This window comes from Hibiscus syriacus, unplaced genomic scaffold (genome assembly GCF_006381635.1).
Source record: "Hibiscus syriacus cultivar Baekdansim isolate YM2019G1 unplaced genomic scaffold, ASM638163v2 tig00110893_pilon, whole genome shotgun sequence".
In the NCBI taxonomy this organism is placed as follows: Eukaryota; Viridiplantae; Streptophyta; class Magnoliopsida; order Malvales; family Malvaceae; genus Hibiscus; species Hibiscus syriacus.
In genome coordinates, this window is record NW_024062901.1 from 3,625,699 (window position 1) to 3,652,365 (window position 26,667).

The following is a 26,667-nucleotide window of genomic DNA, read 5'->3' on the forward strand; positions in this document are numbered from 1 at the left end:
ATGGGTTTCTGTAATGAGCGTCGCGATAGGGCTCTCATCTACAAGTTTATGCCGAATGGACCGCTTGCATATCTAGAGGGTTGGAATTTTTGATCATCATAAAGGAATTAATGTTCTAAAACAAAATTCTGATTTTAATGATCTCAAATGAGTACAAAATCTTTTTTTTATAAATCGGGAGATGGGCTAAAAAAGGTTAAAAAAATATTAACAAGAAGGTATTATAGGTACATATACTTTTGGGGGAAAATTAATGTGACTCGTTTTATTATTTTTTTCTTAACGTGGTTTTCCAACTCAGAAAATAAATTTAATGTGATATTTTGACTAACTTTTTTCATCGTTTGACCGTTATAGTGCTGACGTACCAATTCACGATACTGACGTAGCATTCTATATGTTATGTTTGAGTTACCAATTTCGTCCATTTACCTTTTTACCCTCACGTTATCAACCACCATAGACTGTCACGTCAGCACATTGAACTGACACATCAACACCGTAACAATCAACGATGAAAAACGTTGGTCAAAGGGCTACAATGAGCTTATTTTCTAAGTTGAAGGGCAACATTAAGAGAGAAAATAATACGAATGTCACATTGAATTTTTTTTAAAATACAAAATTCTCTGATATCTATTAAATTTGATTAATGAGGTGTCTTGAATCGCTCTACATCTGTTAATTTAACAACCGAATCAATCACGTGGGGCATATAATCTTTTTACAGTTCTCATATTATTGTCCTTGACCTCCGGTGTTTTTTGCAGTGATAGAATCATAGAAATATTTTAATTATTAAGAGCACGCAAAGGGACGTTATATAAAAACAACGTAAAAATATATACTTGAGGAGAAATCTCACAATTCCATACAGTATTTTAGGATTAAAAACGCAATATTTAAGTAGTATATAAATCATGTAATGCGATCCATCATCAAATCTGAACTGTATTAAACTGATCGCATCTGCGCCTTACGTCCCCATTGATATTTTCTTGCACCTTGTAAACGCTCAATTTAAGCATCGAATGAGCAAACATGTCGAAAAACGCCTTCTGGTTCGCGGCGTACCGGTCGACGAATGGCTTAGTCCTAGGGTCAGTCACCATGGCCTGATCGGAAGACAACAACCCCAACCCTCTTTGCAGATTCTTGTAATACATGTTGTCGAACTTCCCCGGCGTGTACACGTCGTTGAAAGCCGACATCGCCGGATCTTTCGTGTAATTATGGCAGAGTTTCCTCAACCTTGTGCGTACGTAGGGTTATAGGACGGATCGACCTCGGACGTCTTGCTGAAGTGGAATATCCGGTTGGCGAACTCTTTACAATGGAAGAAACCGATGGTGTGTGCGCCGACCAGAGCCACCATTTCTTCGACGGAGAAGCCTTTGGAAGCGAAGAGAGAGGAGGTCGTTCGTCGGAGTTAAAGCTTTGGGAAGGCTTTAATCGACCCCCGCCGGATTAGATTCCCTGCTGTCTTTTCTCCCCAAGGGTACTTCATAGAACGGACCACCGACCATCACAACGAGGTCTCTGGCCGAAACGGCGAGAATGTCGGCGCATGAGACAATGCCGGCAACCAACATGTTGCTGTCGGCATCGAGTTCGGATTTGTTGAAAGGGGAGGAGGCAATGAGCAACGAGGCATCGCAGCCGTTGACGAAACAATCGTGGAAGAAAAGACGGAGGGCGGCGGTCGTGGGGTTACTGAGTTGCTTACCAGATAAAGACCGTTTGCAGCACGTCATGAAACTTGGGCATGTTTTGCTGTAGTAATGGGTAGTCAGCGCAGATTCCGTCCATGGGGAGGAGTGAAACGAAAGAAAATAACGTGAAGACGAAGACGGTATTAGGAAAGGCCATATTTGCTATAAGAAATATGAAATAATGGCAAGGAAATGAAGATGGCGATCAGCTTCTTTTAAGAGATGATGAAGAGGAAATGAATTGAGGAAGAGAGCATTTGATGGAGAAATTCATGTGTTATGCTTCATGTTTTTGTGGACATGGGGAAAGAAAAAGTATATTATGTATACAATCAATTGTTGTTGGACTAATGTAAGACCGATGAACAGTCACCAGGGAACCTAGGACACCGATTTTGTTTCCCAAACTCCAATCCATGGCAACGAATTAACAATTTATGATCAGGTCAATACAATGGTTTGCCAGAATGAGGTTATTAGCACATCCATGATATAAAATAGGGTAAACAACAAGGATGGTCTCCAACTATAGGATACTATTTTATTAAGTACATCGACTATTAAAAGTTACAAGATGATCCTTCTACTATAAAGTGTTACTTTATTGAGTCCTTCAACTATTAAAAGTTTCAAAATGATCACCCGACTATTCATTATGTTCCAAACTCATCATTTTCCGTTTAAAAATGAACTTATGAGCTGAACATTAACTTGTTGACTGTTATATGATAAAATTTGATCATAAAATCTCGAACAACTATCATATCCCACTCATAATGTTAACATCCAACTTAAACAACCGTCAGTTTTTAACGAAAAAGGACGAGTCTGGATATAACGAATAGTAGAGTGACCATTTTGTAATTTTTAATAGCTGAGGGATTTAATAAAGTAATATCCTATAGTCGGGGGATCATTTACATTATTTACCATATAAAATGACGGATACCTTCTTATTTTCATATTTAATTTTTTATTGATGTAACTTTTTAATAATATCATCTTTAAGATTCAATCTTAATTTCTTATTAGAAGCATAATGCGTATTGTCATTATTCTCGACACATGTTAATAAAAGGCCAATGCATAATTTCTGAATAGTTTAGGATTTTTCAGCCCTTTGATAATACATAGGTCCTTCATTTGTTTACTCAGCTCATCACCTTCCACCATAATTGCTGCAACTTTTGTTCTTAAAAAACTTGACAGTCTTATTGAATTGATGTCTTAAGGGAAACAAGCTCAAGCTCGTCTCTTTCTTTATTTGACCTACACAATTTATCCCAAAAGAAAAACGAGGCTACGTAGATACTATGGCAACTACAAGTCGCCGATGGGCTTGGTCTGCAATCCGACAGGTAACGTGATGACTGAGTAAGTCTAAACTAGGAGTAGGAGCCTTTGTCTCTATAATGTGGGGGAAAGGAACTGCAATAACTCACCATGCTTCCACTATAGATGTGAAGGAGTCAACAGCTTATGATGCATGTCTATGGCTTCAAGCTGGGAGTAGTTAAATCAAGTCATTTAGTCACTGCATATTCGATGGCTCTTCTTAGCCATTATGAGGGTCACCGACTATGTTTGCATCATTATTTATGGAGGAAAAAATTAATGTCATTTGTACCAATGATATAATGAGACGAGACCTTCGATACTTTAAGTAAAGTTAGGAGTTCCAATTCTGATGTTAGGAGTTCGAATCGTGACATTTACGAATTGATAAACTAGTTTAAAGGGTTATCCCATACCCACAATGGGCCTATGTAAAACCAGATATAAAAATCACATGTTATATTTTGATTTGATTATTTTTTTAGGTGAAAGGACACATGAAGCCCTATATTTTAAAAAAATTAATGTGGTCATTGTACTATTTTTTTCTCAATGTGACCCTCCAACTTAAAAAAAACTCAATGTGACCTTTTAACCAACGACTCTGTTAAATCATGCTGACGTGAATGTTCTCTCAAATCTGTTACAAAGGGAATACTGTTTGTGGCTATTGGTAGAGATAAAAATAATCAGTTTCAGATTGCATGAGCAATTGTTAAAGGTGAAGGAAAAGAATCATGTCAATAGTTTTTGCAGAAATTTATGATTGACTTAGAGCAATATCCTAATAGCTAATGACGTACACTAATGTTGGTCAATTACGAAAAAGTTGATCAAAAAGTCACATCGAGAGAAAAAATAGTACGAGGGTCACATTACTTTTTTAAGTACAGGGGCTTCGCGTATGATTTTGTCATTTTTTTTATTAATTTGAGATGATTACAAAATAATATATATGTTCGAAAGATTTTTAATCATTAGACAATGAAGACTTAGATACCTCTACAAATGTAATGCTCGAATATAGAACCTCTACATATAACAATCATTCAGTCACTGAAATCGTTTGATTTATACGGATTTGATTGTTAGAAAATTAATCTGTGTTGGTTTTGAGGATGCGACAGTGTTGCATATTTTCTATGTTCAAATAATTAAGGTTTCTGCAAAGGGAAAAAGCTCTTGCTAAAGTATCCGATGGATGAAATTAATCTGTTAGAAAAGTAAATGTTATATGATTTAAAGAGTTTTATTATGATATAAATCACAATAGATACTATTGAACTCGAGTGAAGTATCGTTTATATCGTTAAATTTTTAAACAAACATTTCAAACATTTTAAATCTGAAAAAAAATTCAATTTCCTAAAAATGATGGCGTTTTGTTTAATTGCGTTGATTTTGAGAATGATGAAAATCAATCACATCAAAATATTAAGAATAAAATTTAAACATTCAATATTGATTTTGTCGTGAATAACAACTGTGATGATCAATGATTTAGTGCTAACACTTATTGAAAAGGTGTGATGCTTAGAAGTGATTTTTTTAAAAAAATTTAGTGATAAAATTGATATATCTCTTACACTTTATTGCCTGAAATGGTATTGTTTGAGGCATCGATAATTAAATCAAAATGATGTTGTTTTGTTCCTTCATTGCCTCGTTCAAATTTTAATGATAATATAATTGAAACTAAAACCAAAATTTGATGTTATAATTGAAATTATTGAATGCCAAATAATATAATATATCACCTAAAATCCAATGATATTTGGTTCAATTACCCTTATTATTATTATAATAATTTTTTAACAAAATTTTAATTTAATAAATATAAATATCATTATACCAACAATTTGTTGATCTAGTGAGATGAGACACTAGATCTTTAAATAAGATTAAGGGTTTGAATCTAGACGATTGCGAATAGAGTAAACTGGGTTGAGAGCGTCGTCCTTACATCTGCAATACCCAATCTGAATTATTCGATCAATAGACCAGATACATGTGATTATACTAAGAAAATACAAATATCATTATTGTTAATTTGTTATAATATTTTGGAGGATGTGGATTAATTTAAATTATAATATAATATAATCTATATATTTGACGGATTATACTTAATTTAGATAGTATATACTTCTCAGTCCTCAAATCCTCATCCATTAGGTCTGTTATTGATAATGATTGTGATTATTCGATCAAATAATGAAAAAATATTTTATGTAGATTTTATTTGAAAAAATACAAATAAATGAAAAAATTATCATACATATAACAAAATCTAAGAGATCATAAAAAGGCACACAACAAACATCTAAAACTCTTTTTTAAACTTACAAATCTTTTTTTTTTATTAATATTAGGTAATTATAAGATAATATTTGTTCAAAAATAAATTTAAACCTTTCGACATTGGATGTTTACACCCTGGTATCTATATTCGAACCTGAGTCTTCAAGGAATAACAATAATTCATTTACCAGACCACTTAATTAGTGCTAAACTTAGAAATCTTATATATATATATATATATATTTATAGTTGTATGCAGGGCCAAATACATGATCTTATGTTAGGGAGGACAAACTTGAACTTATAAAATTCTAACAGAATTTATAAAATTTTGAGGGGATGAAGATTAAAATATATTTTCAATAAAAAATCTAAAATATATGATAATTTTAAAATTTTAAGGGGACAACCATCCTACCGCTAGCATAGTCCATCATACATGGTTTGGATTGAGGAAGCTCCGCTCGCTGTGGCCGATGAACTTTCCACGGACCTTCGATGGATTGATCCGCCGTGATAGCTTTCCTAAGAATATTTTTTCCTAAACATTTTTTATGAGTCCATATCTTCAAAAATATATTTTTCCTAAGAATCTGCAGTTATTTTTTTACATAAAAAGAATTTATTATTTTTTAAATTAAATAATAAGTAGGCCATTACTTTTTTTTAATCTCTTATAAGTTTAAAAATATCAAGGAATTTATTTGTGTAATATACCGTCAAACGCATTGAATGTAAATTATAAGAAGATAAATTCTCTTTAAAATTAAAAAATAAATTAATGAAAAATAAACCTTTAAATTAAATTTGGAAATATTAATATATGGCAACTTCGTAAGTTGACATTTGACTCCCTAATTATTCGACAATGTCACGTTAAATTGAATGAATTATATAAAATCAGCTCTATATTTTCTTTACCATAAATATATTACACTCGTATATTTTTTAACCATAAAACCAGTAAAGTAATAAAATCAGAATTAATAAATAGATTTTAACTTATTATATATAATTATTATAAATATATTTAATAGTCTATAATCATTATAAAATAATATGGGTTCAATTCTTTTTTAATTTATTATAAGACGCGTTTTATAAATACACCTCAAATCTAAATAATCTAGAAATAAATATATTTTATTTTATATACAATCACTGCATTATAAATATGGATATTTTAAAATAAAGTACATTCTTACATGAATATACTTATTAATTTATACACAAGTATAAAAATAAACTAAAATAATTATTTATATAATGAGTATTTATAATATTTAATATAAAATAATCGATTAATATATTAAATATCATATTTAAAAAATTAAATTAGTGAAAGTTTAAAAAATTCCAGCCAATAGAATTTCTTTATTACCTTCCGAAAATGAAATCCCCGTTTTGCCCGGCAAACTCTTACGCGCCAACCAACCAAATCGCAGAAAAAAAGAAATATACAAAATAAATTAATAAACAAATAAACCTCAGATATTTATATCTCAAACTAACTGGTGGAATCGAACTACCAAAAACAGCGATCCAAAACCCATTTTCTCTTCCTTTCATCCTCCTCCTTTCTATTCCTCGATAAGCACAAGCACAAGCACGCGCGCACCCGATTATTTAACAACGCCGTCGTCGCTTAGTACTATATATCAACGGCTTTTATGGAGAGAGGATGAGGCATAATCGACGGCCACGATTGCCGGTATCCATAGTATCGTCTTCAATACCACTCTCGATATGTCGGTGACTTGTTCCGATCGTTTCAGCGACTTAATCTGCGGTGAGGATTCAGACGAGGTATTCTCCGGCGAATCATCGGTAATTTTGTCGGAGCTCGACTCTCAGGCGTCGTGCATCGAGGAATCCTCTATCGCCGGCTTTATCGAACACGAAAGGAACTTCGTTCCCGGATGCGATTACTTGGCTCGGTTTCGGTCTCAGTCTCTCGACGCATCGGCTCGAGAAGAAGTAGTTGCATGGATTCTGAAGGTGAACTGACTAAAACTGTACCTCAGTACTATCACAATCTCTGTTCGTTGAATATTACGAAAATACAGCTAGCGCAAGTTAGCAGAATTTCACTGTTTAGCTAAAAAGCAATCTATATGTTAGCTTTCCAAACCGAAGTAAAGAGATCTAATAACAGCCGTTCGATGGACGGAGATGAATCAGCGATTGGCGGCTCCAACTTTACAACTTTTTCCATTTCACCTTTTTTCCATCAATAATGCTTTTAAATTATCTTTTTGTTTGTTGGCAGGTCCAAGCATTCTATAATTTCCAGCCTTTTACGGCGTATCTTTCCGTTAACTACCTAGATCGGTTTTTATATTCTCGACGCTTGCCGGTGAGCTTTTTTTCCCGTCACTTATAAATAAAACTTAATTAAGAATTATCATCTGGATAATGATAATTTGAGTGATTAAAATTTTGACTCTTCAGTGCAGTTATGTTTCACTTTTCAATGTCGATAAAACATTTGAAAAATACTTGAGTATCAATAAATAATTAAGAATAGCCGGATTTGTTTGTTTGTTTGTTTGTTAAATCTGACAGTGGCTTGCCTTTGCATTTACTACGACAGGAGACTTTTACTGAAGCATAATTATTGACCTTTTTTAAAGACTTTTGTAGTAGTACTATTTTTCTTGGTATGTATATTAAAGTTGTACTGGAATATAATAGTATTATTGTTTCTTTGACCGGCTGTTGGTGTGTGTATTGTTAAATGAACTCAATAAATGTGCATATAGTTCACCCTAGTTATTCATTATTGTTTTATTATTGACGTGATGATGAATTGTGCTGATTAACAATGAGATTCCTTTTTGTTTTATATATTTTTACTTTTCAGCAAACTAGTGGGTGGCCATGGCAACTTTTAGCTGTTGCTTGCTTGTCTTTAGCGGCCAAGATGGAGGAACCCCTTGTTCCATCTCTTTTAGATCTTCAGGTATATTTCTTTTTGTTAAAACTTTTTCTGGGTTACCTTTTTTTTGTTTTATAAATTCCATTGATCATTGATTGATTTGCTCTTTATGCAGGTGGAGGGTGCCAAATATATCTTTGAACCCAAAACAATTCGCAGAATGGAACTGCTTGTTCTCACGGTTCTGGACTGGAGGCTACGATCAGTAACGCCATTCAGTTTCATTGATTTTTTTGCTTATAAGGTCGATCCAACAGGAACATTTTTCGTGTTTCTGATATCGAAGGCAACGGATATCATCTTGTCCAATACCAAAGGTCTAGTTTTTTCATTTTCATATATCCATAATGAACGTATAAAAAACTTGTTTGCTAATTGTGAACAGAGGCCAGCTTTCTTGAGTATTGGCCGTCGAACATTGCTGCTGCAGCGGTCCTTTGTGCTGCCAATGACATCCCAAACTTGTCCCTCGTTAATCCTGAACATGCCGAGTTATGGTGTAATGGACTAAGCAGAGTAAGCTCAACTAATGTGTAAATAAATGTCGTAATTCTCTCAGTTTAACAAAGAAACTTTTTGTATACCAACTTGGACAAATATCCATTTTTTTTGCAGGAAAAAATCCATAGCTGCTACCGGTTAATGCAGGAACTGATAGTTGACAATAGTAGGAGGAAACCGCCAAAGATCTTACCTCAGCTTCGGGTAACGATCAGGCCCAGAACGAGGTCCAGTGACTCTTCACTTTCATCTTCCCCGTCAACTTCTTATAAAAGGAGGAAATTAAATAACTGCTTGTGGGTAGATGATGACAAAGGAAACTCAGACTAAGGGGGGTGTGGGGTAATGATTAGTTGCGTGAGAGAGAGCCATGTTTAGGATTTAGGAGGCTTGAAATAACTAAGGGATGGACTTGAATTTCAAACAACAACAATTATTGAATGAAAGAGAGAGATGCTGACGTGTCCACCCGGGACAGGGCTGGTTAGGGATTGAACGGTTCATCATAAAAGTCAAGCAAATCTTTCCCCATCTAAGGCCATCACTATCGTTTTACTTCAACATCTGCCTGTTTTTTTTTGCTATTTCGATTTCGCAACGCAAAGCTACATGGAAAAGGAGGAATAAATATTTTGTTTGTTGGATTTCTTTGAGTGGTTTTCGTGTGTACACTCGTATTTGGTATGTGTGGTACACATGTGTCCGAGTGCTATTTTGGCGGGAAATGCCTCTGTTTCTTCTTCTTCTTCCAATGGCCGCCTTGATCTTCAGCCAAACTGAACACTGGGCTTTCCGTCCAGTGGTGCTCGTGTGTGTGATGTAACACGTGTGAATGGCTATTAAATTTTTTCATTTTAATTTTTTTTCCAAATAGGAGAAAGAAAAGAAAAAAGCCTCTTTGATGGCCATTGTTTGGCCGAACACATACGAAGAAAGGTCTTTGGGGCATTTTTTCAAGCGTGTTGTATGTATTTGATTCGTGAATGAATAATAATAATAATAATAATCGAATTATTTGCTTATATGTAAAATGTAATTATTTATTTTCATATTGTTTTCTTTCTGTGTCAGTACGTGACTGACAATACATAATTTTGTAGTTTTGCCATTGATTTTATTAACTGTATCCTGATGAAGAAAATGAATGCATTTCAGTGGAATTTTGTGGTGGCAACGCCGAGTGAAGGGACTTGGACTCGGCCCCGCAAGCAATAAAGTCGGTTTAATTGCCTATCGTGACCGCCACATGGCTGCCTGGTTGGTTTCCTCTTTTCCTTCTTTAAGTGTCTCCCAACTGCCAATGGAATCATAGTTTAATTGATACTTATTCATAAAAATAAATGATTTATAATGATTATAAGTGATTATTATTTTTAGTTAGATAAAAGTCGTAGTTAATGGTTAAACGTTTGTTAGTTCATATCTATGTTGTGTCTTCATGAAGAGGAACATAAAAGTAAGTGAATATGAGGTGAGTTCATGTCTCTCTCAATCTTAGTTGAGAAATTACATAGTTAATTGTAGTATGCATGTGAGGTGTAGGACTATAATAACTACTTGAAACATGAAAAACTAAATAGACATAATCATATGATATAAATTTGACTCATGTTGCCCTGTTAAAGGACATGCCAACAAATCATAAATTTTCAAATAATGTTGAATAATAAAGGCCCTTTTTCAAAAGGTGTTCTCTTCATATCATTTAGAGTTTTCGTCGTGAGATTCATTTGAACTTTTCAAAAGTTTAGGTAGGGGTTGTTACGCAGAGTCTTTGGTAGAGGTACAATAATATTAATATTATTTATTATAATATACATGTAAGATTCGAACATATTATATATTTTGACTGATAGATAATAAAGGTTATAGATTTAATTTGAGTATTATATTAAAAAAATTCCAGCTCTTAACTGTTAAAACTTATTTAAAGTGGGGGGCAGAGTGAGATGGACATTGTTTATAAAAGCCAAGGCGTGAAAATCAATCTCCTTTTTTCATCAACAAATATTGGATTGCAATTGCACATGATGGGGATTCTCTTGTGACATTACGAACAGAAAATGCCCATTTAAGTTGTCATTTAGCCCTAGATCCTCGACATAGGGTATATATAACACCGTCTTTTGCATTGCATGTGATAATAGAATGGCCCTTTACCAAAAGGTTACCATGCATTTTAGTTAGTGCATACTAAACTAACGGCCATGCAAATTGCGAACCTTATCACTCAAAAATGAAAAGGCCCTTACCAAAAGGTTACCATGCATTTTAGTTAGTGCATACTAAACTAACGGCCATGCAAATTGCGAACCTTATCACTCAAAAATGAAAAATAAAAATTTATGTGCCCGGTTTCCTCCATGGGCCACAGTGAAAGGAGATCCGATCCTAGGTGACAATTCTTCGCCAGTACAATTTTATCAGACTCTTTTGGATCTACTCTCATTTAATTTGAGAATATATATAGGATTATGATTCATTTATATTGTGTATTTTTTTTTCATTTTATACCTTTTTAGAATAATGAATTGAGTGAAATCAAAGACTAAGATTAACTCATTGTTTTTCCCTAATGAATATCTTTTCATTTTTTACTGTTAATCTAAGTCATTAATTTATCTCATCTAATAATCCTGAAAAAAATATAAAACTAAAATTATTTTATACAATATAATTAAATCTCACCTTATATATATATATATATATATTATTTTTCATACAATATAATTACATCCCGTCTTATATATATATATATTATTTTTCATTAGGAGAGGAAACTTTAATGTCCAAATAAAATAATTAAATTTAAATTGGAATAAATTAAGTCGGAAATCTTCGAATAAAAATCCTGTGTTTCCGCCATCGGTGCAGCTTGGTGGGAGACATGTGGATTTGGACTTTTGTCAAGATACACATTAATACTAAATGCATCCAATCAATCAATAATAAGATAATCAGATTAGACAATAAAAAGATAATTAGATTAGACGTTGAATTGTAATTTGATTTTAAATTATATTAAAAATAGAAATTTGCTGTTAAAATTTATTTTTGTTAATGATATGGTTTTCTGTGCATGTACAAATGTTTGATTAATCTACAGCTTTAGATTTTCGACAAGTGAAAATTAGAATGCAATGACGTAATTATTAGACAAGAAAATGTGTAACTTTTAAATATATTTTAGAAATATATAAAAAAAATCATAAAACACGCGTCTTCACTTGAGATATTTTCCTCTTCTTTTTTCTTTAAAAAAAACTAAATTAATAGAAGGTACAAACACAGTATGCAAAGAAATTAAGTTGCATATCGAGTACGTCGTATTCAATACATACTAGTATATTTATACTATTCCTTTTTTCAGTGTATTTATATAAGAGCCAGCGAAAAGCAGTTCGTATCAATATAAAATTATCTACGTCACCGTGTTGGTTTTATTTAACGTTGAAGTGATCAAAACATGAATAAATCTAAAATTTTGTGACGAATTTGATCAAAATATAAATACATTCAAAGTTGACCGTTGAAAAACATAATTTACCCTAAATTTGTTAGGAGCTGAAAGGGTCGAAAGGGGGCAAAGAGCTTCGGTCCCCAACTTATGCATCTCTATCTTTGAACTGAAAAAACACAAATGCCCACTCTTTTCTATCTATGAACATGATGGTTTAAAGTGGGGGAATCCTATGTTCAGCCCTAAAAGCCAAAATTTCTTTTGCAGTACTCCAGAATCTATCTAATTATTTTACCAATCATTTTTTTATATTCTTCTCATTTTTTGGTATAATCATTACTATACGATTCATTGATTGATTAATTCGGAACATGTACTATAGACGTACATTATCAAGATTATTCCCCTGGTCAAATTACTCCTCACAACACCAGAAATCGAACCATGAAATTTTATTTAAAATACATAGTGTCTCATATCTCCTCCATAGCAATTTGGACTTTATATGATGGCAATGACAAAATTGGAGGACCCCTTTTGAAAGGATGGTTTTCTCTTTAGCCATTGGCCCCAAATTTGGCTAAAGGGTTTTCAAAAGCTAGAATGATATGTTGAGGATTTTAATGCTGAGCTGAATTCTAAGACATTCATTTGCCGTTTTTCTCCACTCCATTTGCCACTTTAAACCAAAAGAAAATGTCCCCCCAAGCACTTCACAGTTGATTAACTAAACAAAGTAAAAGCAAGTCTGCATATCAACTATTCATCGTCATCATAATACAAAACCTCCCAAATCCATGTTTTTGTCTCTTTACATGGACCGCACATGTATGAATCCATATTGCAGTTTTGGTTCTGTGTACTTTATAGATTCTGCAATAATTTCAATAGTTTCATAGATATTGCAGCAGCAGCAGGTGTTTGTAGAGAGTAAAGGCTATAAAGGGTTGGAGAAGGCCATGGCTTTTGGCTTTCCAACTTCGGATGCCATTAAAAGAGATGGAGGGAGCGTGGGCACTTGTCCTCGTGCTCTTCTTTAGTTTTTGTTTGTTTTCGTCATAGTGCATATGGACCTCTCCACCATTCTTACATACTTCCTCAATTTCACGACATTTTCGTCACGAACATACATCCACTGTTGGCCCATCATGTCTAATACACCGTTAAGATATTCGACGTAAAATCGAACAATTACACGATCGTTATGATATTACTTGTGAACAACACCATCATTTTTAACCATCAGGACTTACTTCTTTTAAAGCACATGCATGCGAATTTTCAGACATACATACACATGTATATATATAATATACCTATGAAGTTGATGTTTATGTAGGTATTTTGGTCTGACAAGTCGCACATGATGCAAAGGAAGCTGCCAAAATATCCAATTATTTCAAATGCAATCCAACTCAAAATCCCACCTCGGAAAATATTTTTCCAACTTAACGACAAAGGAAAAAGGAAGGGGTGGCCGGGCGGGCATGCAGGAGGATTGGTGAGACCAAATTTTCGTAATATTTAGGTAAATTATAGTTGTTATTTCATTTTAGTATCTAATTTTTAATTTTTTAAATTATACCTAACATTTAGTTTTCATTTCATTTTAGTATCCAAAAGTTAAAAATTTAATGCGTTTACTACCTAAACTATCAGTTTTGATCCATTTTAGTACCTAAACTTTTATTTTTTTCAAAACTTAACGACAAATTTTGAACGGAAGAACTAAAACAAAACAAAAACTAAACTTTAAGTATGGTTTTGAAAAAAATTAAAAGTTTATGTATTAAAATGGATCATAACTAATAATTTAAGTACTAAACGTATAATTTATCCTAATGTTTATCTTTCTACTTCAACTGTTGAATCTTGATCCGTTGCTATCTGGAAAACTGAAAGTTTTATTAATTAATATGGCTTTTGGATTTTTCATTTGCTCTTTGCTTGTGAATCATTGAAGAATGGAAATAAAGAGAATTGAAATTCCTTTTTCAGAAAATATCATCAAAGCTCATTAATAAGCATATACTTTGTTGAACAATCAAAAACCATATAAAGAGTACTTAACTAGTCATTTTCGTAGTCGTTCCAGCTTCAATTTAATTTATAACATTAATTTTCTTAGCAATTTGAAAGCTGAACTTGTGACTTAACTTTGAACATGCTTAGGCACGCAATTTACTCCAATAATGCGAAGTATATGACAATTTTACCCCATTCTCAATGACATTACCCTAGTAATGGTAAAAGGAAAAGGGTAAATTATGCTTTTAGTACCTAACCTATCAGTTTTGATCCGTTTTAGTACCTAAACTTTCATTTTTTCAAAACCATACCTAAAGTTTAGTTTTTATTTCATTTTAGTACTCCAGTTCAAAATTTAACGGCGGGTACTAAAACATACCAAAACTGATAGTTTAGGTGCTAAACGTGTTGAGTTTTAAAGGCGAGTACTAAAATGAAATAAAAACTAAAGTTTAGGCATGGTTTTTGAAAAGTTGAAAGTTTAGGTACTAAAATTATTCAAAACTAATAGTTTAGGTACTAAATACATAGTTTAGGCAAAAAATGGTTGAGGATAGCTCAAGGAAGGATACATTCATCAATTGCAATGAGAGGTCTTTGAAGGTTTCTAAGAGTGCCAAGAAATGAATGTTTTAGAGCTTTTTATAGGGATGGTCTATGGAGGATATAAATTTGATTTAACCCGAATATGATTTTTTTAAAAAAATAAATCAACTTGATCATATCAAATACTCATCCCTACTTCTCCATCAGGTCCAAAGTATACATATTGCATTAAAGCAAACTTACATCATATTTAAAATTCAAGGGTTAGATTAAAAATTAATGACCAAAAGTGAATATTTATAAAATGAAAGTGACCATTTAAATAATTTGCCCTATTAATTTTCCCACTTAAACTCTTCAAGACTTCAACCGATGGTATTGAGAAATCAATTATTTTGACTCAATAATCCAAACTCTCCATATTATTTTCATGCCTCTTTATTAACTTCCCATTATTATAGCGTTTCCATATATGTCTCATAGCATCCTTATTGTTGATATGATACAACTTCAACCCATTGCATTTGTACAGAAAATCGATTGGAGTTCCTTCACGCATTCCGACATCGAGGGTCGCTATCCTCTCTCGATACAGACACATCTATAGATTCAATCGTGTATGAATTTCGAGCCATGTTTGGATCGAGAGGTTCACGAACATGGCTATAGATTCAATCATATATGAATTTCGAGCCATGTCTGGATCGATCACCTTACGTAACTTCTTCCGGTTGTTCAATATGGCATAACTTGGAGTACAAGGTTTTGATTATTTGGCCCCTGGTTTATGTTGACAGCTCTCCGTCCCATCAATAGCTCAAGAAGAACGACTCTGAATGCATAGACATCACTTTGTAACGTTAGTTTCCCGGTCTGTCACCAAAGAAAATGAGTAAAGTCATGTGACGAAAGGATGTGCGATAGTTCCGTGACATGAATATGCATACCAATGTATATTCGGGATCGAAACATCCAGAGAACTCTGGCCATCACGTAAGTCTCTTGACCCTCTGGCATCAGTTTGGCAAGTTTGAAATCCGATATCTGTGAAGAGTAGAGAACCGAGTCGTTATGAATTATTTATAATCTCTGTGCCCCTTGAAAATGTACCGTGTTTCGGTTACATTTTCCTTTGATTTTTGTATTTAGGACATTGGTGGACTTGAAATCTCTGTGAACTATCGGGATTCCAAGAGCTGAACTAGAATGAAGATAAACAAACCCCCTAGCTGCACCAAGTGTTACTTTCAGCCTTGAAGGCCAATTCATTCTCGTTTCGTCGATACCTATTCAAGCAGTTCGATATTGATCAAATGTTAAATTGGCAAAGAACTAGATCGAAAACAGATTCGAGTCGAAAACTGACCTTTTAAGTGATCCTGCAGGATCCCTTTTCTCATGTGTTCATAGACTAGATACATGTGCTTCCCTTATGCACAATAACCTATCAACGAAACCAGATTTGGATGGTTGAGTCTGCTCAAGATATCGACTTCTACTCTGAACTCGCGTTCTCCTTCGGCTTTTTTAAATGGTGGCAACTCCATCTTCTTGATCGCAACAACCTGGTCAAAATACAGAAAGAAAACAAATGTATTTATTGCCATAACGATCCTATACCGAAACAACATTATGAAAGTCAAGTATACATCTCCTGTTGGCCTGGTGCCCTTGTAGACTCGACCGAGTCCTCCTTTCCCAAGCAGATTCTCATCACTGAAAGAGCATGTCGCCGCCTCCATCTCCTTCAGTGTAAAAATCGATGAACGTTTCTTCGTCGGTCGGGGCATTTGATCGTCCATTTGCCAGTACTCTGCTGGTTTATAAGTCCCTGTAAAATGTAAAGCAGACATGTAACATGTTGAAACTTAAAAAAATGAAATCCAATTTCTAGAGAGGGACACACCATTTTATGTTATTATGTCTACAACAATTATAAAGAAAACATTTAAATTATACGAGAATTTAAAATTTTCAAGATTGATCGCGGATGCGAGTTTACAAGAATGAACTAGTTATCACATGCAGCATAGCAACGTACAAGGATCAGTATGATTTCTGGGATTGCTTCTCCGACGCTTGTTCCATGCCGAGACTAAACCTAAAGGCATTTGAGTCTCCTCATTGGCTGGATTTATCTCGGTTCGATGATTTTTATGGTAGCTTTTATTACATGAAACAAACAACCGGACAAATAATATGAAGAAATGTGTTGGTGTCATAAACAAAATACAAAAAAGCTCAAGAAAAAAATTAGATTTTTAAGTTATTACTAGAAGAATATGAATAAACTAATGATTGATTACGAGGATATGAGTAAAGAAAAGATTACAAAAATCTTACATGTAGTAGGTGAAGTTAGAGATGTAGAGAATACTCAACAACATGTTTCTAACAACCTTATTTCATGTTACACAGAGACAAGTAACTTAAGAGAAATGTTCTTGACCTGTCTTGCAGCCTCCCTAGAATGCCTAGTCTGCCTATCTAGGGCTCTCTCAACTACCTTCGTATGAGGGAAAACTGAGCAAAGACTGTGGGTGGATCTAATGCAAGATGGGTCAAAATGTTACCCCGAAGGCCCTCTCTAAACTGATAACAGTGACGCTTCTCATTCGGGATCAGCTTGGTAGTGAGTCAAGTGTAGGAACTGCTTTATTAGGTTATCAGTAGGATTTGTCCGATGTACTTCTCTCTGAACTAGGTGAGGAACTACTCCCAAATAGGCATCTCTGTCTCCATCGCCAACTTTACAATCTCCCACCACTCTATCGCATCACCTTTAAGTAGGGAGGTGACACACTCTAATTTACCCATTGAGACCAAATGCAACTGTCAGAGGGTACGGAGCGTCTCTCTGAGCCACTGATCTACTACGACAGGATCATCATCCTCAGAATCGACGAAAGTGGTCTTATATCGACAGAGTCGCTCTACTGGGAACTCCTAGGGAATATGCACTGGCTGAGCTGGGGGAATTGGTGGGGGAGATGGTGCAGCCGAAGAACTAGGGAGAGACCTAGTTATATGCCTAAGTACGAAGGTGAGGTCTTGAAGAAGGTAGCCTCCTCAACCCTCGCATCTGTTAGATCATGACGGTCTTAGGTATCTAGGACAAATCCCTCACCGATATTGGGTGGTGGTGAGGCATAACTCTCGTCTCTGCAATTCTGACTATAATTTGGGTCATCTATCTAAAATTAGGAAAATAAGGGGTTTATTATCTCCATTTCAGTCATTTAAGTACTCTGGACTCTCTAGAGACATGTACATATACAGGCACTGACTGAATCTAACTCGCGGGTCCTAGAAATGACTAAACCTGGACATTTTGATACAGGTAAATGTAACACCCTAGTCCAGTTAGACATGAAGATCCATGGATTACAATGTTACACTGGACTACCAAAATAGTGACCCAAAATTTTTATTTTAAAACTACTTGTAAATATTTGAAATTTAAACATACATAAAGTAATATAAAACATAATAATAATCTGGTTTACATAATGGGGAGCTCCCAAAATACATCCGCTAAATAATACAAAATACGGAGTTTCAAAAGAGTTACGACTGAATACATAACAAGGTCCATAACTGTACATGCCCTCTAAAGATGACTCAAGACGTACCCTGAAAGGTCTCTAGAAATCTGAATATGCTGCACTAAAATATCTAATGACGATAACTCCCCACGACATGCTCCCTAAGAACCTGCACACGAAAACACATTCTGAACGCTGAGCCTACAAGCTTAGTGCCTCACTAAAAACTGTACTATACTATATGCATTCACTTCATGAAATGACAAGTGACACAGGTCTAAGTATACAACTACTTGACTACTAATATGTGGCACAGGTCTAAGTATACAACTACTCATGAGTTTGCCCGAGAAGAAGAATAAGTTTCAATACTATCCCTCAAGTATCGAAACTCAACCTACACAGAGCATAAAATAGGTGCAAAAGCTCTTATTCTACTATCCTAAAGACCTTAGTGAGGTCCCCAAACATTATTAATGTTTTATAAAGATACAAAGGAGCATAAATAGGGCCTTAGACATGTTTATAATTCTAAAACATGAAATATACCATGAGAATGCTTCAAGGTTATGCAACATACTACATTTCATTTAAATGAATTATATAAGGTATAGTTGAGTCAAGAGTGAGTTACCTTTGATGTTAAACTGCTAAAAACACCCAATGCTCAACTAAGGGTGAGTTTCACATTCCTTTTAGCTTTGGAGCTTTCTCCAACCTCCCTCAGTAAACAAATTGAAAACAAGGATTACTAGCTAAAATTGAAGGCTAAGAAGGGTTTAAAAACACTTTCTATAGCTAGGAAACACTGAAAACGAGCTGGATTCTCTGAATTCCTTAAACCCCTTCAAAACCCGTTTTTGGCATCCATCACCAAACCTTGCAAGAGTGGGCTTGAAATGAAGCTTGTGAAGAGTATAATTTGGTTCTTACCTTGGTTTAAAGGGATAAACTAGAGATAAACTAAAGCTCCCACCTTTGCTCAAGTTTTCTAAGAATGATGGTGAAGGTTTGGAAAAAGAAAATGACAGAGGAGATTTAAGAAAATGAGGAAGTGAAACAGACGTGAAATCAACTTCAATTAAAGGATTTCAACCTTATTTTTAAACAAGGTTATAATTACTTCCTTGGTCCCTCCAACTCTGACTGCAAATTAAAAACACCATTTTTAATCTCTATTGGGCTTACCTTAAGCCTACAACCTTTTTAATTTAGGTCAAAGCTTCCTACAAGCTAAGGAATTAAAACAAATCCCATCTCGGGTTAGCCTAGTACTTCTAACCCAAGATTCAGGGTGTTACATTATGCATGTTATGGTTACTCTGGTTATAACCTACTTTTAACGAGAGTCTCTGGCCCTTTTGGGCCAATTACGTCCCCCACGGACTATGTTCTACCACCATCCTTAACTCTTACAAACCTTAATCGAGACTTAACTGATCATCCTAGGTGAGTAGTATTGATACTCTACCTGTAGTATCGATACTCTAGGGTCAAGTATCGGTACTAAAAATACACTTGAAAGTTGAAAATGGGGCTCAATATCAATATTGTTACCCTGCGTATCGATACTCTAGAGGCAATATCAATACTCCCCTACTAAAAACCCTATTTTTGCCCTAATTCATCCAATATCAATACTTGAACCCATAAATGGTTTACTTAGGCTCGGGAAAATGCCTAAAATCACTCCTAAAGCCATAGTTTGGTTTCTAATCGTGTGCTGAAGTTTTAGGGAGCTAATTAGGGTCATAAAGTGTCTTAAAAACACATGCTTTACATTAAATTCATCATCTATGGCTTAAATCAAGTTTAAAACCCTAAAAACTCAAATACTCAAATCATATCAAATCATTATATTTAAGAAAGTATTAACACTCCAAAGGATTATAAATACACTACATTGATGCTAGGATTCTAAAATAAAGCTCCTTGCTTAGCCACACCCTTTTTCTTTGTGATTTGGATGAAAACACTCAACTTTATTTTGCAAACAAAGAACCCATGGCTTGAATGATTAAATCCATGTTACTGAAGGCATTAATAATGAAAATGAAGTATAAAAAAGGCTCAAGAACTCACCTTTGGGCTATGGTGCTAGGGAGAAGGAAAGGAATGAATGAGAAAGGAAGAAAAATGAAGGAAGAAGGTGAAATGAAAGATATAAAAGCTCTCATCCTCTAAGCTGGGGTAATTGTGCTTTTGGTTTTTTCTCAACTTTCTACCATTCAAAAATATCCTCTTAAGACTAATTGGGATCAATTTTAACCCAATTAAACACAACTAATTGATTTACAAATTCTACGATGTCCACTTATCTCTTGGGTAAACCCAAAACTACTAACCTAGAATTTGGGGTGTTACATGCCCCCACGCGTGCCTCCATACTCCTGAGACCCCTCCGCACGTCACGTACACTGTCGACCTCTTATGCTCACCCTTGACGTTCTGTTTCCCAATGACACAACCGTCGCTGAGAAATTTGCCAGTCATTGCAGAAATTGGTAAAAGGCCTCGTGGTAAAAAATAGTCACCCATCCTTTGATGAAATCATAGCCGCCTGCCCCAAAAGTTGTCTCTTCCGATTCACACTCCTCGGATAGAGAACAAAGCCAAAAACAACAAAGAAATAAAAGGTAAATCAGAAATCTTCCTATCATTTTTTCATGCAACACGAAAACAAGAAAAAAATGGGGAGTCTTGATATAAAAACTGGACCAAAGGTAACTAGAAGGAGGATTTTTGAAAAAAAAAGATAAAAGGAAAAAGAGGGTGTTTTACATCGGGAGCCCGAAGTTGTCCTCGTCGGAGTAGGAGACTAAATGAGGTTAGTTTAAAACCAAATAGGGGGTAATTTTAAAACCATTTTAGGGTATGTGGGGTTTTGATTTCATGGTTTTCTGTGGGTTTTAAGGCTAGGAGAGGAGAATAGAGGCTTTCAAGAGGACGAAAGTGGTGTTTAGGTGGGGTTTTCATCGCAACGGCCACTGTGGATGGTGGCCAAATTTCTCTTTTCTCCTATCGGCAAAGGAGATGAAGAGAAAGGGCAGAGAAATGAAGTTCCCCATTTTAGAAAAAAGAGGGGAAAGAAACAAAATGAGAGAAATGACATGTTTTTGGCCAAAGTCTTGGTTATATATATAGTGGCCCAAACAACGCCGTTTTAGGGGTCTTATACGCATGTTTTGGGGCTCATGGGCTAACCATTTTCGTAGCCCTTAGTGTTTTATAATAGTTCATTTTGGTTACTAAAATGAATTTTTATTTATTTTAATTTGTACTTCAAATTTCATTTCACTTCTATTTTAGTCACTGTCGATATTTATATAAGTTTTGGCCAATTATGGGATTTAATCCTTTAAATTTTACGTTTAATGCTCTTTAGTCCTCAACCCGGTATGTGTTAAAAACGTGATATTCATGTTTTAGACCCCATAGGTTTTCTGTAAGTTCATTTTGGTCATTATTCAAGTTTAGTTATTACATGAAATGAAAATTGAATTATTCGTTGATAGGTCCCTATAGTTCTAATTTAGTTCTAACCTAGTCCATAAATTTCATTTCATTAACATTTATGCTCGTTTTAATTTTTTAGGTTAATGTTGATCCATATGCTCTAAGCATTTCATAAATGGTAAAATATCCTTAGAATAATAAAAATGATCACTAATTACTTCATGCACCCGTGTATATTTATTTATATTAAGGCATATATAGTATTATTAGATTTTACATATAAAAAATCAAGGCAAAAATTCTGACAAGCTTAACAAATAACGAGTCAAATAATATTTTATTGAGCTTATCGAGTATCGAGTCGAATTGAATAGAAGTCAGTCAGTTTTTGAGTCAAGTCGAACACTACTCGACTCGTGATCAACTCGCTCAATAAACATCCCAACCCAAATCATACTGTCAAGTTTGAATCAATTCAGTACATGAACCAAACTCAATTGAATCCATATTTTTTACAAAAATCTTATTCGTTCAATTTAGATTAGATCAAAACATGTCAAATTTAGATCGAATACCCGTTGTTGATGGTCATCCTTGGACAAAAGAGTAAATGTTGGACATTGTTGTGGATGAGTTTTTAAGTACATCCATGGCATTGGACCATTATCCATCTTCAATTACTCGATCTTTAAGAGGCCGTGGAAGTAGGAGAGCAAGGATGAATTTTTAAATATCATGTACAATTTCAGACACAACGTTATACAGTTGTAATAAAATAAATATAATTAAAACGTGAAATCTAACACATTATGTTCTAAATAAATATATTAAAGTTATATAAAATTACAATATCTTGAACACAACTTTGAGGTGCTATTTTGCTAAAAGAAGAAAGAGACCTATTTTATAGGTCAATTGACTGAAAATTTTAGTCCAAAGTCTAATTGACACTTTCCACATCTTGTTAAAAGTTCAATCCATTGAATTTAAGTTGTGATCTTAGTTAATATAAGGTGATATTTGTAATCACCATTTTCTACCCAAAGTAAAAACTGAACCTCAAGTCCAAACCCTCTTATAATTTAAAGCCCAAACCTAAACCAGACCAACCAGAATCCAAACCTGCAATTCCCCCAACCCGTGGCCACCATTTTCCTACTCAATACCAGCAATACCATTTAAATACCACCATTTTTTAAATAACATCATTACATTTTTTGCTGCTTAATTAATAATATTTAGGGTAAAATATACAAATAGTCCCTCGACTATATAGTGTTGTTTTATTAAGTCTAGACTATTAAAAGTTAATAATCCTCTAACTATATGATGTTGCTTTGTTGAGTTCCTTGACTACGAAGACTTACAAAATAATCATTCAATTATTTATTATATTCCAAATTTGTCATTTTCTGTTAAAAAATTGATGACAGTCTGAGTTGGATGTTAATCTGTTGTCCGAGATATGATAGTCGGGTGACCATTTTATAACTTTTAATAGTCAAGGAACTCGATAAAACAACATCCTATATTCGATGGACTATTTTGTGACTTTTAATAGTTGAAGGATTCAACAAAAACAATGCCATATAATCAAAGGATCATTTTGTACTTTACCCTAAAGTTTAATGGTAAATTTATTGACAATATACCACGCCCGATGTGGACATTAATGAATGCATACACCAAAAGTTCAAATTGCATTACTCATTGCCATTCCTAATTAATGCTACGCCAACCAGCTCTAAAATTGTATCAATGGAAGGGCAACAACACTGGGGCCCGATAGTCACCCTCTCTAAATAGGCATTTTTACCGAAAAATCACCGGTGATTGGTATATTTATCGATCTAACACCGGTCAGATTATATTTTCCGATCTAACACCCGTAGCAGTAAAGCGCGCTCCATGCCCCGCGCTATATACTGATTTAGTGTCACGTGAGGTATAGTACGGCCCCTGTACCGCGCTATAGCTGTTTATCTGACACGTGGGGTATATCGCGGTACAGGGGGCATGCTATACCTTTAATTACCCCTCAACCTTCCCTATAAATACCCCTCGTCCATTACTTTCATCATACCATATTCTCTCAAATACTCTCTCTGTTTAAGGTATATTTTATAATATTATGTATTTAATTTATTTAAGCATTTTACTTTATTTATTATTTTACTAATATAATTTTTTTGCATATATATATAATGGAAGGCGGTTTACATCACTTGGATGGAAATCATATATCTAGACACTTTGCTGATACGGTAACATTTTAACATTTTAATTTAATTTAAATTATTTGTAATAATTTGTTGATTTATTTAATGCATGATTATTAGATTAAGAATTAATTTGTGTAATTATTATTTTTTAGGAGAATGATCGTGTATTAGATCTTTTTATTAGGAATCTTAAGTTAGTGATACCTAGTCGTGTTTTGTCGTATTTAGTAGAGGCTGAATTTGGTTACATAGGTAGATATCAGGGTCACTGTAAGATAGAACCAAACCTTATTTCTACCTTAGTAGAACGGTGGAGGCCGGAGACCCACACATTCCATCTTCCGTGCGGAGAGTGCACGATTACACTTGAGGATGTTGCTATGCACCTAAGGCTTCCGGTGGATGGAGATGTGATATCAGGGATCTCGCAGGGTTCCTGGACTACTTTGTGCCGGGATAATCTAGGACGTGTCCTGGAAAGTTTTATCGGAGGTAGGATAGCGTTAAATTGGTTAGATGCCAATTTTCGGGAGTTGAACGCAGACGTCTCTGAGGATGAAGTTAAGAAGTATGCACGGGCATGCATACTGTAATTGATAAGAGGGTTGTTGTTGCCGGACAAATCGTGCAACCTAGTTCACTGCATGTGGTTGCGACATCTTAGCGACTTTCGTCTGGCCGAATCATTCAGTTGGGGCTCAGTAGTTTTGGCTTTGCTGTACAGGGAGATGTGTGGAGCCACTGACTACAGGTGTAATGCTATCGGCGGATGTCTCCTGCTGATGCAGTCTTGGGCATGGTATCGATTGCTCTTTTTATGTCCCGTTGTGAAGAACCCATTTTTATTTCCACTACTTCTGAGGTAATTATAAAACTGATTTTTTATATTAATAATTTTATACAGCGTATAATAATTTTTTTTCTTGAATAGGTGGTCTACTGATAGGAAAAATCATCAGGAGCTACCTGGTGATTTAGAAAAAAATTAGGGTGCTAATCGATCAGAAGGCTGGCACACAGGTATGAATTTTAATGTTTAAAAAATTGATTTTAGATTATAGTTATATAATTAGATTATTATTTTGATAAAAAATTATATAATATTTGTTTTAGTTTGAATGGGTGTCATATTGTACTGATGATGTGAGGGCGGTGATCCCACCTGAGTTTAGGGGCCCATCAGATGTTTGGATGATGATGGTACCTCTGATCTGTTATGCGACCATCGAGTGACACTCTACTGATCGCGTGCTCTGGCAGTTTGGTTGTTTTCAACCAATTCCGGAAGTACCTCGCAATATGGACGAGTTGCATAGCTTAGATAGACGCTGCAAGACAGGTACAGATTGGCTGGTGAGGCATCATGAGTGGGTCGTGTTGTGGGAGGATCGACATTGGCGCATTCCCCGTAGAGAGCCCATTTTTGATGACCTCTTGATGTTTGCTGACGGTTATTATGAGTGGTTCAACAGTAACGGGAAACCGTTTCTACTTCCCGAGGATGCACGAGGGCAGATCTTTCCGCGGACGTCGACAGAGACGTTCACCAACACAGCACCATCGTCCCCCGACTTGTGGACGGAGAACAGGTGCTTCCGGTTCATCCTCAGGTGCACCAGCAGGACCTTCACAGCAACCACCGTAACTATTTATGATGCCACTGCCTTTTTATTACCAGATGCCGCTGCCGCCGCCTTCACCTGGTTTTATGACCCCGCCGCCACCACCGTTACAGATGACCCCTCCTGGAGGCTATTATGGGTCTATGTTTGTAGATCCGACTTAGGGTTCATATACTGGATATCTAGCGGATTCAACCTCATCACCCATGGCCGCAACACAGATACCTCCTATACAGTTTTTATACTCAGCGATGTCTGGGTTTTATGAGTTTTCCCAGTTTTCCCAGGCCGGTGGGATAATCAGTCATACACCTCCAGGGTCCTTATTATATGGAGGTGCTTCATCGTCATCAGCTCCTCATCAACCTAATGTACCTGCTCAAGACGACGACGACGATGACAGCGAGGAGTCAGAACCAGTGATACGAAGAAATCCTCCTCGAGACCGATAACCATTGCCCTGCGGAACACATTCGCGACGCATGAATCGATAGATTTTTTTTATTATATTTGTATTTACTTTATTTTGTTAAATTATAATTTTTTATTATTTCTCATTTAATACTTACTTTATTTTTTTAAATTTGTTGGACTTTTTTTTAATGTATTTCAGTTAATTTTGTTTATTACCATTTAATATCAGTTATTGTAATTTGGTTATAATTTACCATTTAATTCTTATTGTAAGTTTGTTGTATTTAAATATCAAATTGTTATTAGTTTGATAAAATTTAATGATTGTGTTCATTTTTTTAATCTTCATCAGCGATTATCGAATGACATTAACTTGAAGTAAATGCAAATTAAAGTACAAGAATTATTATTTGATAAACAAATACATCATTTCCTCATCAATTGTTACTTGATGACAACAGAAGTAGACATGATTTTCTAGTGTGTCCTGGGTTTCTATAATGGCCACATCTTCTGTCTTGTCTGGATCTTTCTCGAATATCCATATCGCAATGAATTCGATTGGATTTTGGACGACCACGCTCCCT

The 26,667-nt window shown here is 34.7% G+C and overlaps 1 protein-coding gene and 2 pseudogenes across 1 annotated transcript; 1 reads left to right on the top strand and 2 right to left on the bottom strand.

Moving 5' to 3' along the window:
• Nucleotides 1–938: 938 nt before the first annotated feature.
• Nucleotides 939–1,869, bottom strand: LOC120145418 (annotated as a pseudogene).
• A 5,020-nt stretch (nucleotides 1,870–6,889) lies between these two features.
• LOC120145268 (cyclin-D1-1-like) lies at nucleotides 6,890–9,130 on the top strand. The gene is made up of 6 exons (XM_039159150.1): nucleotides 6,890–7,346; nucleotides 7,618–7,704; nucleotides 8,212–8,310; nucleotides 8,402–8,603; nucleotides 8,672–8,802; nucleotides 8,902–9,130. Exons 1-6 carry the CDS (start codon nucleotides 7,095–7,097, stop codon nucleotides 9,115–9,117), a joined length of 987 nt encoding a protein of 328 aa, XP_039015081.1. The 5' UTR covers nucleotides 6,890–7,094; the 3' UTR covers nucleotides 9,118–9,130.
• A 6,168-nt stretch (nucleotides 9,131–15,298) lies between these two features.
• Nucleotides 15,299–16,932, bottom strand: LOC120145327 (annotated as a pseudogene).
• Nucleotides 16,933–26,667: the final 9,735 nt, after the last annotated feature.